The sequence below is a fragment of the Colobus angolensis genome, unplaced genomic scaffold (genome assembly GCF_000951035.1).
Source record: "Colobus angolensis palliatus isolate OR3802 unplaced genomic scaffold, Cang.pa_1.0 Scaffold58, whole genome shotgun sequence".
NCBI lineage: Eukaryota > Metazoa > Chordata > Mammalia > Primates > Cercopithecidae > Colobus > Colobus angolensis.
Window position 1 is genome coordinate 1,088,410 of NW_012119376.1, and position 18,413 is coordinate 1,106,822.

Consider the following 18,413-nt stretch of genomic DNA (forward strand, 5'->3'; position numbering starts at 1 on the left):
GGAGGTTGACTTGGCCAGAGGATGGTCCAGCTTCCAGATCAACCTCAACCCGCTTGGCTTCATCAAGGTCCTCTACTGGATTGCTTCTATCTTTAGATTCACCTTGAAGGAAACTATTCCTTCATACATTTATCATTTATGGAACACTTTAAACTTCTACTACATGCCAAGACACCATTTTAGGCTTTCGGATGTATCCGTGAGCAAAATACAAAAAACTCTCTGCCCTTGGGGAATTCACATTCTAATCTGAGACAAATCTGTATGACACACACAATAAAGAAGCACAACATTAGAGATGATGGGGGTTTTCAGGGCCACTTCTGGGGGTTTTAAGGGCCAAATAGAAACTCATGTGAGTTGTCCTACCACAGTTACTGAGAATAAAACGATTACAGCTACTTTTGGTTATCCATTCAGGTTGAATGAGGCATCATTTGAATCACCTCCAGGTGTAAGCGTGTGATATCAATTGGAAAAGTCACATCCTCCTAGGCGATTACTCTTCTTCTGCACAGTTCAATGCTCCCTTTGCAGTCTTTGTGCTCCTGTACTGCACTGATACCCTTCTGCTTTATGCTGGCTACATGAACCTATAGCTGGATAGCTGCAAATTTCCTATGATTGACTTTGTGGTTGGTGAGCACTTCAACCTGGGCTAAAGTTGACAGGTATTAAAATATATATATATATATATCATAAGATAGTACTAAAGCATCCCTTATTTGGGGACCTTACCTTCTCAAACCTCTCATCATGTAGGGTCAGCTGTTCATTTCTCCTCATGACTGAGGAAGTCATCGAATACTCGGTGAAGCGACTTTTTGTTTCCTCACTCCAGAACAAGTGATCTGCTATAGCTCTGTGGGTTTTTCCGGGCACAGACATACGATCTTCATCTGACAATAGGCCTGCAGAGTCATAGTCATCACTGCTATCTCCCTTCTCATCATCCACATCTTCCCACTCGCTGTCATCTTCATTCTCAGATTTCCTAAAGTAAAGGTCATAAATTACCTACCAAAACAACTTAAAAAGTAACAGAACAAAATCACTTTACACAAGTAAAACTGGAAGGTATTTCAGGAAAGGTTCTTGTCTAGGCAGGAGGGTGTTTGATCAATCCGGTTTGGTAGGAAAAGCTATAAATCTCACATTTTCTGCTCTAAAATACAGAAGTCTCAGATTAAATGATCTTGAAGGTCTCTTCCAACTGTAACGTTCTATGGTTACCATCCCACTGAAGCAGTAACACTTAGGTCATCATCTCTGCTTTGAAACAAACCACACATACGGTATATCTCTTCTCTCTTCCTCTCCTGTTGACTTATTGGCCTGAAGAATAAAGTCATCCTCAAGCAGATTATCTGGATCATCAAAGTCAAAATCATCATCAAGAGCTGCAACAATGTCAGGATCAAAATCCAGTCGAGGTCCTAGAAGGAAAACAAAAATTCAGCAACAATTCCCAAAGTAGCAACAATTCATTCATATAAGGACCTATGATAGCAAGAGTCTATTAATATATTGAAGATAAAAGAATGATTAAGAACTAAGTTCAGTCTAGTGAAGAATAGAGTGATCATTCCAAGACAAAAAAAAATGCTGCCTCAGCCCCAGTCAGGGACTTATAAATAAAACTCCCATCTCCCTGGGACAGAGCACTTGGGGGAAGGGGCGGCTGTGGGCACAGCTCCAGCAGACTCAAACCTTCCTGCCTGCTGACTCTGAAGAGAGCAGATCTCCCGGCACAGTGCTCAAGCTCTGCTAAGGGACAGACTGCCTCCTCAAGTGGGTCCCTGACCCCTATGCCTCCTGCCTGGGAGACACCTCCCATCAGGGGTCGACAGACACCTCACAGAGGAGAGCTCTGGTTGTCATCTGGCGGGTGCCCCTCTGGGACAGAGCTTCCAGAGGAAGGAACAAGCAGCAATCTTTGCTATTCTGCAGCCTCCGCTGGTGATACCCAGTCCAGAGGAAGGAACAAGCAGCAACCTTTGCTGTTCTGCAGCCTCCGCTGGTGATATCCAGGCAAACAGGGACTGAAATGGACCTCCAGCAAACTCCAGCAGATCTGCAGCAGAGTAGTCTGTTAGAAATAAACCTAACAGAAAGGAATAGCATCAACATCAACAAAAAGAACGTCCACACAGAAACCCCATCTGAAGGTCACCAACAACAAAGACCAAAGGTACATAAATCCAAGAAGATGAGGAAAAACCAGCACAAAAAGGCTGAAAATTCCAAAAACCAGAATGCCTCTTCTCTTCAAAGGATCACAACTCCTCGCCAGCAAGGGAACAAAACTGGATGGAGAATGAGTTTGACGAATTGACAGAAGTATGCTTCAGAAGGTGGGTAATAACAAACTCCTCCAAGCTAAAGAGGCATGTTCTAACTCAATGCAAGGAAGTTAAAAACCTTGAAAAAAGGTTAGAGGAACTGCTAACTAGAATCACCAGTTTAGAGAAGAACATGAATGACGTGATGGAGCTGAAAAACACAGTAAGAGAACTTTGTGAAGCACACACAAATAACAATAGCCGAGTGGAAGAGAGGATATCAGCGATTGAAGATCAACTTAACGAAATAAAGCGTGAAGACAAGATTAGAGAAAAAAGAATGAAAAGGAATGAGGCCGCGTGCGGTGGCTCAAACCTGTAATCCCAGCACTTTGGGAGGCCGAGACGGGCAGATCACGAGGTCAGGAGATCGAGACCATCCTGGCTAACATGGTGAAACCCCGTCTCTACTAAAAAATACAAAAAACTAGCCGGGCAAGGTGGCGGGTGCCTGTAGTCCCGGCTACTCGGGAGGCTGAGGCAGGAGAATGGCAAACCCGGGAGGCGGAGCTTGTAGTGAGCTGAGATCTGGCCACTACACTCCAGCCTGGGCGACAGAGCGAGACTCCGTCTCAAAAAAAAAAAAAAGGAATGAACAAAGCCTCCAAGAAATATGGGACTATGTGAAAAGACCAAATCTACATTTGACTAATGTACCTGAAAGTGACAGGGAGAATGGAACCAACTTGGAAAACACTCTGCAGGATATTATCCAGGAGAACTTCCGCAACCTAGCAAGGCAGGCTAACATTCAAATTCAAGAAATACAGAGAATGCCACAAAGATACTCCTTGAGAAGAGCAACCTCAAGACACATAATCGTCAGATTCACCAAGGTTGAAATGAAGAAAAAAATGTTAAGGGCAGCCAGAGAGAAAGGTCAGGTTACCCACAAAGAGAAGCCCATCAGACTAAGACCGGATCCCTCGGCAGAAACCCTACAAGCCAAAAGAGAGTGGGGGACAATACTCAACATTCTTAAAGTAAAGAATTTTCAACCCATAATCTCATATCCAGCCAAACTAAGTTTCACAAGTGAAGGAGAAATAAAATCCTTTCCACACAAGCAAATGCTAAGAGATTTTGTCACCACCAGGCCTGCCTTACAAGAGCTCCTGAAGGAAGCACCAAATATGGAAAGGAAAAACTGGTACCAGCCACTGCAAAACATACAAAGAGTAAAGACCATCAATACTATGAAGAAACTGCATCAAATAACAGGCAAAATAACCAGCTAGCATCATAATGACAGACTCAAACTAACACATTACAATATTAACCTTAAATGTAAATGGGCTAAATGTCCCAACTAAAAGATACAGATTGGCAAATTGGATAAAGAGTCAAGACCCATCAGTGTGCTGTATTCAGGAGACCCATCTCATGTGCAAAGACACATACAGACTCAAAATAAAGGAATGGAGGTTATTTACCAAGCAAATAGAAAGCAAAAAACTGCAAGGGTTGCAATCCTAGTCTCTGATAAAACAGACTTTAAACCAACAAAGATCAAAAAACACAAAGAAGGGCATTACATAATGGTAAAAGGAACAATGCAACAAGAAGAGCTAACTATCCTAAATATATATGCACCTAATATGGGAGCACCCAGATTCATAAAGCATGTTCTAAGAGACCTACAAAGAGACTTAGACTCCCAAATAATAATAATGGGAGACTTTAACACTCCATTGTCAATATTAGACAGATCAACGAGACAGAAAATTCACAGCAATCTTCAGGACTTGAACTCAGCTCTGGACCAAGTGGACCTTATAGACAGCGACAAAACTCTCCACCCCAAATCAACAAAATATACATTCTTCTCAGCACCACATCGCACTTATCCTAAAATTGACCATATAACTTAAGTAAAACACTCCTCAGCACATGCAAAAGAACAGAACTCGTAACAGTCTCTCAGACCACAGTGCAATCAAATTAGAACTCAAGATTAAGAAATCCACTCAAAATTGCACAACTACTTGGAAACTGAACAACCTGCTCCTGAATGACTACTGGGTAAATAACAAAATTAAGGTAGAAATAAATAAGTTCTTTGAAACCAATGAGAACAAAGACACAACATACCAGAATCTCTGGGACACAGCTAAAGCAGTGTTTAGGGGGAAATTTATAGCACTAAATTCCCACAGAAGAAAGGAGGAAAGATCTACAATCGACACCCTAACATCACAATTAAAAGAACTAGAGAAACACGAGCAAACAAATATAAAACCTAGTAGAAGACAAGACATAACTAAAACACAGCAGAACTGAAGTAGATAGAGACACAAAAAACCCTTCAAAAAAACCAATGAATCCAGGAGCTGGTGTTTTGAAAAGATTAACTGCTAGTCAGACTAATAAAAGAAGAAAAGAGAGAAGACTCAAATAGACACAACAAAAAATGATAAAGTGGATTTCCCCACTGATCCCATAGAAATACAAACTACCATCAGAGAATACTATATAACACCTCTATGCAAATAAACTAGAAAATTAGAAGAAATGGATATATCCCTGGATGCATACACCCTCCCGAGACTAAACCAGGAAGAAGTCGAATCTCTGAATAGACCAATAACAAGTTCTGAAATTGAGGCAGTGATAGCCTACCAACCAAAAGAGAAGCCCAGGACCAGACAGATTCATAGCCAAATTCCACCAGAGGTACAGAGAGGAGCTGGTACCACTCCTTCTGAAACTATTCCAAACAATAGAAAAAGAGGGACTCCTCCCTAACTCATTTTATGAGGCCAGCATCATCCTGATACCAAAACCTGGCAGAGACACAACAAAAAAAGAAAATTTCAGGCCAATATCCCTGATGAACATCAATGTGAAAATTGTCAATAAAAAACTGGCAAAACAAATCCAGCAGCATATCAAAAAGCTTATCCACCACAATCAAGTCGGCTTCATCCCTGGGACACAAGCCTGGTTCAATGTCATCCATTACGTAACAGAACCAATGACAAAAACCACACGATTATCTCAACAGATGCGGAAAAGGCCTTCAATAAAATTCAACACCCCTTTCAAGCTAAAAACTCTCCATAAACTAGGTATTGATGGAACGTATCTCAAAATAGTAAGAGCTATTTATGACAAACCCACAGCCAGTATCATCTGAATGGGCAAAAGCTGGAAGCATTTCTTTGAAAACTGGCACAAGACAAGGATGCCCTCTCTCACCACTCGTATTCAACATAGTATTGGAAGTTCTGGCCAGGGCAATCAGGCAAAAGAAAGAAATAAAGGGTATTCAAATAGGAAGAGAGGAAGTCAAATTGTCTCTGTTTGCAGATGACATGGCTGTCTATTTAGAAAACCCCATCATCTCAGCCCAAAATCTCCTTAAGCTGATAAGCAACTTCAGCAAAGTCTCAGGATACAAAATCAATGTGCAAAAATCACAAGCATTCCTATACACCAATAATAGGGAGCCAAATCATGAGTGAACTCCCATTCACAATAGCTACAAAGAGAATAAAATAACTAGGCATACAACTTACAAGGGATGTGAAGGACCTCTTTAAGGAGAACTACAAACCACTGCTCATTAGAGAAACGCAAATCAAAACCACAAGCAGATACCATCTCACTCCAGTTAGAATGGCAATCATTAAAAAGTCAGGAAACAACAGATTCTGGAGTGGATGTGGAGAAATAGGAACGCTTTTACATTGTTGGTGGGAGTGTAAATTAGTTCAACCATTGTGGAAGACAGTGTGGTGATTCCTCAAGGATCCAGAACCAGAAACACCATTTGACTCAATAATCCCATTACTGGGTATATACCCAAAGGATAATAAATCATTCTACTATAAAGACACATGCACACGTAGGTTTACTGCAGCACTGTTCACAATAGCAAAGACTTGGAACCAGCTTAAATGCTCACCAATGATAGACTGGATAAAGAAAATGTGGCACATATACACCATGGAATACTATGCAGCCATAAAAAAGGACGAGTTCATGTCCTTTGCAGGGACATGGATGAAGCTGGAAACCATAATTCTCAGCAAACTAACACAGGAACAGAAAACCAAACACTGCATGCTCTTACTCATAAGAGGGAGTTGAACAATTGAGAACACATGGACACAGGGAGGGGAATATCACACACTGGGACTTGTTGGGGGATGGGGGGGATAGGGGAGGGATAGCATTAGGAGAAATGCCTAATGTAGATGATGGGTTGATGGATGCAGCAAAACCACCATGACATGTGTATACCTATGTAACAAACCTGCACATTCTGCACATATATCCCAGGACTTGTATAACTAAAAAAAAAAAAAAAAAAAAGAAAAGAAAAAAGCAATGATGCTTCTCCTTTTAATATCCACTGGTACAAATACTGTTCCATTATACATCTATATTTAACCTTGTCTAGCATAATTCAAAGGTTTTGTCTGCAGGAAGAAACTGGGCTTTAAATTCACCTGTTAAAAGTAACTCAAATGAATAATTTTTAGACTGTTATACTTTGTCTTTTCTGACTATGAGATTTTAATAAATATCTACCTGTTTATTCAGATATATCCTTCCATCTATAAAAATACTAGGCTGACTCTAGGCACACTGCTCAGGAGTTAGCCCAGCTCCACAAGGAGAAAATGAAAACAAACAACAACAACAAAACTCAAGTTCAAGACAAATTTTCAACTCCAAATTTATCATCTGACATGGCCTCCAACACCCTCTGCTACATGGCCATTGCTTAACCCTCCGGCCTCATTTCTTTTTAATCCATATCCTTCCTTCTGGGCCTGCTAAAATGTGTACAGTCACCTATATTCATGTTCTGTTGCCTTAGCACATACAGTCCACTGTCTGGAACATTCTCTTGTCCCCACCCCTCCCCTCCTTCTTCTATCTACCTAACTTTTACTTAAGAAACAAACTAGACATCACCTCCTTTAGAAAGCCTTGCTCAACTCTGTGAGGCTGGGATTGGTACTCCTCACCCCACTAGTATTATCTATCTATACTGTAATTTATCATTTACTGTTTATTTTTCCCAAGCGAGGTAAATTTTTGGGTCCGAGACCATGCTTGATTCTGTTTTAACCCAAGGCCCTACCACACAGACAGTGGCAACTCAAAAATCTGTAGAATAAATTAATGAATGAATGTCACAGGACAGGTGTTAGTTAATAATTAAGGCAACTCAGGAGAAAATACCAACACCACTTCTGTGAACTTTTGTGTTTGTTCTGAAATATAATGTTGGTACTAAAAATTAAAAACATTTTCCCCCAATATATGTGTAGATGGTAAAATGAACTTCTATAAAAATACCTGTATGCTCTTGGGAGAAACTCTGAAAGACAACAGATTATTTTTCAAAATTACACTACAAGTAATGAATAATGAATACCACTATGTTTGTAAGAGGTTACGTGAAGGTTACAATTCCCCTACTAGATTACCAAGAATAGTTTCCCCACTTTCTTCTCCAAACAGGAACTCAAAAGATACAAGGATTTGATGGTAGGAATACAAAAATACAAAGATCACACTCATCCCTTCCTAATAATCCCTGATCTGAATTCCAGACATATCTCAATTGTTTCCATACTTCAAAGGGGATAGAAAAATCCTACACCATTTATGTTTTGCAAAATACATTTATCCACATAAAAAGATAAAGGAACTAAAAATACCTGAAACTGGAGCTGCTTTATTTAACAATCCAACATCTTCCTCAAACTCCGAAGCAAACACTGATGAAGGCAACTTAATTCCAGTGCTCTTGAAAAAGAAATTGCACAATGGTTAGGTTTATTTGGAAATACTTCTTAACTAGTGTACTGGGTTGAAGTCCCCCCAAAATCAATGTCCATCCAGAACCTCAGACTATGACCATATTTGAAATATGGTCCTCTCAACTATAAGATGAGGTCTTACTGGACCATGGTCCTATAACGAGACCAATGAGGACAGAGACTCACAGGGGAGAATGCCATGTGCAGATGACAGCAGACTGGAGTGAGGCCTCTATAAGGCAAGGAACTCCAAGGAATGATCACTGGTAACCTTCAGAAGTTAGGAATGAGCCATGCAACAGCCTCTCCCTCTAAGCCCCCAAGAAAAAACCCAACTCTGCCGATACTTTCATTTCAAACTTCTGACCTCCAAAACCACGAAGGAAGAAATTTCTGTTGTTTTAAGTCATCTAGGTTGTGCTAATTTGTTACTGCAGTCCTAGGAAACTGTTACAACTACATTCTGTGTTCTCTCACCTGTGCTCCAGGTTGTATATATGTTAAACATGTGGCCGGGCGCGGTGGCTCACGCCTGTAATCCCAGCACTTCGGAAGGCTCAGGCGGGTGGATCACCTGAGGTCAGGAGTTCAAGACCAGCTTGACCAACATGGAGAAACCCCGTCTCTACTAAAAATACAAAATTAGCCAGGCATGGTGGCACATGCCTGTAATCCCAGCTACTCGGGAGGCTGAGGCAGGAGAATCGCTTGAACCTGGGAGGCGGAGGTTGCAGTGAGCTGAGATCGCGCCATTGCACTCCAGCCTGGGCAAAAACAGCGAACCTTCGTCTCAAAAAAAAAAAAAACAAAACATGTATATACCATCATAAACTCAAAAGCAACTCTTTATAATTCATCACAGCGCTTTCTCTAGTAAATTATTCCATTTATCCCCCAGATCCCATGAGTTTTCACCATGTTTTAGCAAAAGAACGAAAACTAAGAAAGTTTAAATGGTCCACCTCCCTGAGAATGATCAGTAAATGAGATTCTGGGATTCAAATCCCAGAGTTTCTTAACTCCACTTGCCTGAAGTTTCAAAACAAAATCAAACTTTTTCCTCTTAAACTAGAGATAACGTCCTAATCTCTAGTAATGGCACAGCCCTTGTATGAATTGGCTATCTTAAATCCTTGGGTGGTTATAAATCATTTTGCTCTGTCCTATGTCCCCTAGAAATCTCTTACTTATAGTGATTTCACTCTATTCTTTGGGGGCATCATCTCATTTATAGTTAACCAAAACATAAATGACTGCAACCGCTCATATAGCTAGTCTATATCCAGTACAACCTCCGTACCCATGGCTAGATTAAGCTCCTTTAATAGTTTTATCATGTGACCTTCTTGAGTTTCTAACAGGTCTCAATTTTTCACTCTGTATTTAAGGCCCTGGCTCTCAAGGCCCTATAAAATCAAGGCTACTCTGTGTATCCAAATTTCTCAGTTATTCTATACGACCATGCAAATCAAGTTCATTCCTCAGTCATGTAATAATGCAAAACACTTTACTTGGCATGCATGTGCCTGACACTGAACCACAATGTTAGCTGTCTCAGCATCCTGACTGAAAAAGTTCCTTCTCCTGTCAACAGTACCCACCACTTGGCGGCCAGCTCAGTTCCTACCCTCCCACATGAAGCTCTTTCTGATCACTGTCCTAGAACTTCCCTTGTGTGAACTCCCCACCTTCTTCACACACTGCAATCTACTTAAACATGTGCTAGCCTACATTCCCTGACTAGTTCTTATGCTTGTTTCCTCTCCTTGACCAAACAGTTGATAACGTGAGGACAACCACCATGTGTTATTTATCTCTGTGCACCTTACCACCTGCCCTATCCTTAGCCCAGGAGGAGGCACAAAGCTGGAATGTGCATCCTCATTGGCTCACTGAGAAAGCTCTCTGAATTGGAAGCCTCTGAGGAGCATGAGTAAAGGCTACATATGGCAGTGTACACACAGCAAGATGTTATGGCTTCCAAAATGAGTTTCTCAGTAGCATAAACATGGGCAAAGATCTGTTATTTTGCTTTAGAGTATATTTTTAGGAAAACAGCTTTACTAAGACATCATTCACATACAATTTGCCTATTTAAAATGTACAATTTAATGTTTTTTAAGTATATTACACATTATTAATTACTTAAAATTATAGTAAAATCTACATAGCGTTTTAGCCTTTAGGCTTTCAAAAAGATACCTTTGTGATATTTATCCTTAGAAGTTTGGGGTTAAACACAAGGTCAGCTTGTGTTAAATGAATTTACCTTTGTGAGGTATTTTTCAAATCTTGAAAGAAAAGAATCACATACACGATTAGAGTTTAAAGAGGAATTACTTTTTTTTTAGAGGCGTACTGTGTTTTCATTGGTTGCAGTACTTTTCAACTACATGGTGTTTGCCCAGCTACTTTCCACAATGGCACCACCCTCTTTCTTTCATGTCAAAATCAGGGCCTGCTCAAGCATCAGTCATTTCTATGCTGCCTTTTTACACTGTCTCACACTGTTTCTAGGGGTTATTCATTATTTCTAATCTATTTGAATTTGGCAGTGTGTTACAAATTAAAGTAAAAAAAGTACATGGGACTAATCCATATTTTTTCATAGTTGTACAGAAAACCAACGACACTTTTGTTTTTAAATACAATTCAGTTGTCCCTGTAAACATCACTGAATTGTCCATTTAAACGCCTTATCCTGCTAAAAAATCAATTAGTGATTGCTTTTACTCAAAATGAATTAAGGATTAAAAGTACTGGTCAATACAAGCCAGCCAAGACTTTACTAAGAATTTTCTCCCTTAGATAAACAAGTTGAGCTACTATGGAACCCCTTCTCTCCCTCAATAGGTTATAGAAGGAAGTGAGCCAGTAAGTCCCTACTACCAATAAAGCCTTGAGGAAGAAGAAACAAAGAAGTTGGTTCTCTATGACAGAGATGTGGTGGGATTTGGGGCGTTACAAAAGAGTCACAACCTAGTTAGTGAAGAAGTAGCTGCAGTTACTACCTTTCTTTGGGATGATATCCTGAAACCTAACCTTTCTAAGTCTCCTTAAGCAACCAGCTATTGCCTGTAAGAACTACAATCACATCTTCCCCAAGGAAAGGCATGCCTAGACCATGACAGAATTGGGGAATAAGGGGCAGGGTAAACTGGTGCTCTTTCTATCTCTTACCTTTTGCTTATAAACCTAATGAGTGTCTCCTTTTTTTAAAGTGCTAGGTGATGTAAAAGTTTCCACAGGGAAATTTACTCTACATCAAATTAAAAATAAGGTCACAAAGGCATACAACATGGGCATTCTTCACATAAACGGGAGAGAAAACAGAACTTAGACTAACAGCACTAATTTCATATAAAGACGTACTATCATTTCTCCTGAAAGAGAAAGTATTAAAGTGGACCGAACATTAGTTTACAAGACAGGAATGTTATTATCATCCACTCATTCTGTTTGCTTATGAGTAGCCTGCAGCTTTTACAAAAGTGTTAAAGATCTAAATATTCCATAAAAGTTAAGTCCTATCTTAGAACAGAGTTTATGATCCTGAAACAGTTATGTTGTTAACATGTAGAATGTCAGCTGCTTTTCTCCTATTGAAAAGTGCTGTCTAACATAGCCATGTCTATCAATCGAAAGTTCTAAACCTATAAAAAGGCTGTTGCGTTGACACCTGCCACCAGAGAAGAGGTGACCTATTCTCTCTCTCCTGATGGTACACACGTGCATACACATACATAATTTTAAGTGGAGGCATGGTCTATCTTTGTGCTCTTCATATGGACACCATTTCTTGCCCCAAACAGTTATCTTGATTTAAAAATGATTTCTTCACCTCACTCCCACACTTAAATTGCTGAAAAGCCTTACTGGAATGACTAGCGATTCTTCTTTCTCCTCTCTCCGGTTGTGTGCACTGAAGGTACTTGAGGGAATAAGCTCTGAGGGCCCAGATGGTTCCTTCAGGTGCTGCAGGTAGTCATAGTCATCATCAAAGAACACTCCATACTTCCTCTGTTCTGCTCGCCTTTCCTCACTGCCTATCTATAAACAAAATGGAATTAGTACTTTCTTCACTGTTTATCTATAAACAAAATGGAATCAGTACACCTTCCAAGGATAAGGCAAGGGAATATTACAATGAGTATAGCTTTCCAAGTAGGAAGCAGATGGCACATGAACGTTTTGGCTGATGGGAAAAAGACAATTCTTGACAAACAGGAAATGTACAGCTTCAAAACCAGAGTGCTACATAACATTAAAATGGAACGAAAACACTCATACTTTCAAAAGGGCAATAAAAATAAATAATAATTGCTCCTTCTGCTAGACATTTATGTGCAACATTCTGAGTCACAAAATATACATACAACTTATTTTATCGTCTATTTGGAGGGTTATAAGAAAAGACTTGGGGGGCCAGGTGCAGTGGCTCATGCCTATAATCCCAGCACTTTGGGAGGCTGAGGTAGGAGGATCACTTGAGCCTAGGAGTTCAAGACCAGACTGGACAACATAGTGACACCTCGTTTCTACAAAACACTTTTAAAAATCAGCCAGGCCCGGTGGCATGTGCCTGTAGTACCGGCTACTCTGGAGGCTAAGGTGGGAGGATCGCTTGAGCCCAAGAGGTAGAAGCTGCAGCGAGCTGAGATGGAGCCACTTTGCATGCCAGCCTGGGCAACAGATATTTGGGTGCCTTGAAAGGTAAGTACAATTTCTTGTATTTATATGCAAAAAAAAAAAAACCTTCTCAACATACAATAAAACTGGTTTTACTGAAAAGCTAAACATGGCCCATGTCCCCCAATACTCTGTTTCCCAACACTCTGTTTCACAATATCTACACTTAATAAGTAGAGTCTAACATTAAGTCAATCTTTTCGAGGCTCCCTTGCAAAGTTCCCTGAGCTAACCAAGCTAATCATTTCCTAAGATGAGCAACCAGGAGGCAAAATGCAGTTTGTGGTTATAAAACGGCAGGATCTTAGAGAAAGCACAGTTTGAGTATATAAGGGTGCCCCAAATAACATCATGCCACATTGTAGCTGGTGCTTTGGTAAATATTTACCATTATTCTACAAGATTTGCTCATTTAAACATCTCTAATAAAGATCTTTGTCTTCCCAATCAAAATAACACGAATGATGTAAAAATCAGCAAATTGTATTGAAAATTAACTTATAGATTATTTCCCAGAATATAAGTTATCTGAGAATAACAGCTGACTTAACAATTTATTAAAACTATTAACATGGCCGGGCGCGGTGGCTCATGCCTGTAATCCCAGCACTTCTGAGGGCCAAGCTGGGAGGACTGCTTGAGCCCAGGAGTTCGAGACCAGCCTGGGCAACATGCCGAGACTATCTACTTAAGAAAAAGAAACAAAAACACAAAAAAACTATTATCTACCTACAAACTGACTGGCTAAATAACAGGACCTACTTTTTGTGTGGGCAATAGAACCCTCTGGGGTGCAGTCTCATCTGCTGCTAAAGGATCTCGTTGGCTCCGGTGGACCAAGTGAAAAGACACAGCTTTCTTCTTCTCTATAAAGGGCTTTTTCTTCCTGTGAGGCTTCAAAGGAACAAAATCACAATTAGTTCAAACAAAACAGAACGACAGAGAACAATTCCATAGTTCACATATCCATCTTTAGTAGTCATGTTAAAGATAAATACTTTTTAAAAATCTACACTTCTAGGGCAGGCAACATCAGCTGTGTTCTGTAGAATCCATACTTAACCTTCCTTCAACATACATTCCTTGAGCACCTACTTTGTGCCAGACCTTGTTATGGGAACTGAGAATACAGAAGTGGGAAAGTCAGATAAAGTCCCTGTTCTTAGCAAGAAAATCAAGATAATTTCCGGTGAAAACATATAAGGCAGTGACGTGAAAATGACTTAAAAGCTACTTTACACTGGCTGCTCAGGGAAGGCCCCTGGCAGACTGAACCAGAATGACAAGAAGCCTGCCACAACATAATTTGGAGTAGACAGCTCCACATAGGGCATCTACCAACCAGCAAATAAAATCACGATACAAACAGCTAAAGTTTAATAAGATCCATCATCCACTACTACATTAGTAATTCGCTATTCAATTTTGATTCTCTAAACTGTGAAACCAATTAAGTGGCTTTACTTTGGGCCCAATCTTATGCTCTCCCACAAGTTCCCTTTCTCAGAGCAAACAGACAGGCAGACACCTGCCACTCCAACGCTGAGGGAGACCAGCAGCTCCCTCTGCTCGACCCCCAAGAAGCACAGGGTGGTGCGTTTGTGTCCGCAGTCACAAGCTTTTAGCTAACAGAAAGCGCACAGGGCTGCAGGCTCCCAGGGGTAAAAAAGAGGCCATTCTCCTCTCCGGGCCACATCGCAAGGAGGCTCGGCGGTGCGAGACTGCAATTAGCAAAGAATGCCCGGGGTGGCGAGGATGGCCCATTTCAGAGTAATGTGCCGCAAGCAGCCTCTGGCACGACCCAGACCCAGGCCGCAACAGCCAAGGCGTTACAGGAAGCAGCCTGGCCTCTGCAAAACCGCAGCGCCCGGCCGCCGAAACAAGTAAGGCTTGCTCACCATGCTGCAGCCGCGCGGCGCTCACCCCCAACAGGGGCGGCGAAGATACCCTCGAAGTCCGGCGGGGAGACCAAGCCCCAGCCCAAGGCCGCCTCTGTAGCCTCGCCACACGTGCGACCCCAGCACCCGGCGATAACGTCACCCAGTCATGGAAATGGACCAATCGCCGAGGAGCTGATGGGTCGTGACCGGAAGTTACGTAACTCGCTGCGTCTACACGATCGCGAGAAGCTACCGGGAGGTGGGGCTAGCTTAGCTCCCCACCCTGAGCTGGCTGTGTTTTTCCGGCCTTTAGTCTCCCGCCGGGGAAAGGGAATGGCGGGGCTCTTTAGCGTTGAGGCGCTACAGAGGGGTTTCTGCTTGTGGACGAACCTCCTTTTATAACTCCCTCAACGGAGACCAGAGGGGACGAATCCAGCATCGCCGTTGACTTGTGTCCCTTACCTATTCCCAACCATAAAACAAAGCCACGGACACGGAAGGGAGGCGACCACCCCACTGGGGTGCTGGGGTCGCCAAGTTTCAGGTTCCCTCTCCGGGTGGTGGCGGAGTCGGTTGCCGCAGCAACGGAGGCCGGGGCCTTGCCTTTATAGACTGCGTCAGACTTGATCAGGTTTTATTTTCCACTGTTTCATAAACTGCTTTCATGTGCCCTGTTAACCAAACCCCCGAGACTCTGTTAACTGTAGAGGCATTTGAACTAATGAAATAGATTCAGAATCTCTGGTGTTTGAATGTTAACTCTCACCGTTTAAACAAATAGGCTATAAGCACGCATTGTTAGGAAGACTTCAGGCCGGTGTTGGCGCATTGACATAGCTTTTCTTGGACAAATGTGTGTGGTAAATGCAATCACTTTCATCAGCAGGCCTTTTTTTCAAATTTGTTTCCCCCACTTCCCAGTTTCTGGTGACCTCTCAATGAATGAGTTGCCTTGGATTACGTCTTTATGCCGTAGGCATTACCACTGTATTTGTGGAGTATTACCCTTTTACTACAATAAAAATTATAGAAGTAGGCCGGGCGCAGTGGCTCATGCCTGTCATCCCAGCACTTTGGGAGGCCGAAGCGGGTGGATCACCTGAGGTCAGGAGTTCAAAACCAGCCTAGCCAACGTGATGAAACCCCGTCTCTACTAAAAATACAAAAATTAGCCAGGTGCGGAGGCAGGCGCCTGTAATCCCAACTACCTCCGAGGTTGAGGCAGTAGAATAGCTTGAACCTAGGAGGCGGGGGTTGCAGTGAGCTGAGACCATGCCATTGCACTCCAGCCTGGGTGACAAGAGCGAAACTCTGTCTCAGAAAAAAAAATTATAGAAATAATTTAGGTTAGGACCATAAAACTTGTCTTGGGATATTGCTTTGTAACAGAGATAATACATAGCACTCCTATGTGCCAGAGATTTGTTGTTATTATTTGTTATATACAATTAAGAGATCCAAGAGGGCAGTTTTTATTTCCTTTCAATCAATTGTGTTTACTGCTGTATTCTCAGGGGCCTGACGCATGGGGCATATATGCTCAGTAAGTATTTATTTAAATGAATTAATGTTCTGGCACTTTATCTGCATCATCTCATTTCATCCTCACTGCAACACTATGAAAGAGATGCAATTATCTTCAGCATCCTACAAATCCTTAAAGTGAGGCAAGAGAAATACAAATTAAGTACTAAGCCCCCCAGCTGACTGAACGGACTCCCTTTTGGCCAAGGGGACCCAGAATAACCTTGAAAACTGAGTTCTTGCTTTGCCTTGTTATATCCCCTCCGTCACTAACCAGGATCAGGCTTTCTTCCCTAAGGGATAAACAGAAACCATTCCTTTCAAAAGACTCCACCACTGATATCAGCCTGTTGCTGCCCTTCCTTTTTTGCCTAACAGACTACCCACCATGGGGTGGTTTTTGTCCAATCTACAGAGCATGCACAGTGTGGGTTTTATTGGCCTCTACTACACCTTTTGACATCAGAGGCTGAAAACTCTTCAGATCATGCTGATGCCCCATTTTTTGTACCTAGGACCCATGAAGGGGTAATGAAGCTCAATTGCACATTTACATGTTTCTCCCTTCATAAATATTAATGATTCCTCCTATAGCTTATTAAATATGTGTATTCTGCCACCCTGCTCCCTTTCACTTTGCTCCTCCCTCAGAATGTATGTTTTTGGCTTCTGGCTGGAGGGTATTCCCAGCCTGTCAGAAAGGCCACCCTGCAGGCTGAAACCCTTATGCGCCTCATCTTTCTTCAGGTCAAAAGCATAAGAAAGTTACCTTCTGATATGGTTTGGCTGTGTCCTCACCCAAATCTCATCTTGAATTGTAACTCTCATAATTCCCATGTGTTGTGAGAGGGACCCAGTGGGAGATAACTGAATCATGGGGGTGGTTTCTCCCATACTGTTCTTGTGGTAGTAAATAAGTCTCATGAGATCTGATGGTTTTATAAGAGGTTTCCCCTTTCATTTGGCTCTCATTCTCTTTTGTTTGCTGCCATGTAAGACGTGCCTTTTGCCTTCTGCCATGATTGTGAGGCCTCCCCACCACGTGGAACTCTGAGTCCATTAAACCTCTTTTTCTTTATAAATTACCCAGTCTCCGGTATGTCTTTATTAGCAGTGTGAGAACGGATTGATATGCTTTCTCATACCACTAGTAAATGGCAGAGCAGAGATTTAAACCTAAGGAGCCTGACTAGTGCCTGGCCACCTAATCATGTTGCTTGTTTGTTTTTGTTTTTTTTTTCTTCTGAGTAATGTTCTGCATTTTTTTTTTTTCCCCTGAGACAGGATCTTGATCTGTCAACCAGGCTGGAGTGCAGTGGTGTAAACATGGTTTACTGCAGCCCGACCTCCTGGGCTCAAGCAATCCTCTCACCTCAGCATCCTGAGTAGCCGGGACCACAGGTGTGTGCCACTATGCCCGGCTAATGTTTTTATTTTTTGTAGAGATAGGGGTCTCACTGTGTTGCCCAGACTAGTCTTGAACTCCTGGACTCAAGTGAGCCTCTCACCTCAGCCTTCCAAAGTGTTGGGATTACAGGCCACCGTGGCCAGCCTGCTTACTTTATATATTTATCATTCTAAACACTAAACACACAGTGCGAAGCACTTTTTATTCATGATATCTAATTCCTTCAGCAAGCCAGTGAAGTACAATTAAATGACACTAAACCAATCTTGCAGATGTGAAATCTGAGGTTCAGAGAATTGAAGTTATTTACTTAAGGTCACACAGTAAGTAGAAAAGCCTAGAAGTGTAGTCCATCAGGCTTGTTTAGGAAGGCCATTCCCTTATCCATATACTATACTACCTCCCTGAGGCAGTCAACCAGCAAATTCTGTTCATCCTACTTTCTAAATATCCACATATATCACTTCATTACTCATTTTATCAAATTTATCATTTTAAACTCAGGTCACTTCCCTGTATAAAATCCTTCGATGGGCCGGGCACGGTAGCACATACCTGTAATCCCAGCACTTTGGGAGGCCAAGACGGGTGGATCACCTGAGGCCAGGAGTTCGAGATCAGCCTGGCCAACATAGCAAAACCCTGTCTCTACTAAAAAGTACAAAAATTGGGGCGGAGCAAGATGGCCGAATAGGAACAGCTCCAGTCTCCAACTCCTAGCGCGAAGGACACAGAAGACCGGTGATTTCTGCATTTTGAACTGAGGTACTGGGGTCATCTCACTAGTGAG

At 41.9% G+C, this 18,413-nt stretch overlaps 1 protein-coding gene across 1 annotated transcript in view; it reads right to left on the reverse strand.

Annotated features, from left to right (window-relative positions):
- LTV1 (LTV1 ribosome biogenesis factor) overlaps positions 1-14,911 on the reverse strand; it is a 19,442-nt gene extending 4,531 nt beyond the window's left edge. The window contains exons 1-6 of the mRNA XM_011962174.1: positions 14,710-14,911; positions 13,574-13,705; positions 11,999-12,172; positions 8,021-8,108; positions 1,295-1,436; positions 711-994 (exon numbers count right to left, since the gene is read on the reverse strand). Coding sequence (XP_011817564.1) covers positions 711-994; positions 1,295-1,436; positions 8,021-8,108; positions 11,999-12,172; positions 13,574-13,705; positions 14,710-14,712 — 823 coding nt within the window. The 5' untranslated portion in view covers positions 14,713-14,911. The remainder of the gene's footprint in view (positions 1-710; positions 995-1,294; positions 1,437-8,020; positions 8,109-11,998; positions 12,173-13,573; positions 13,706-14,709) is intronic.
- Between the last annotated feature and the right edge of the window lie 3,502 nt (positions 14,912-18,413).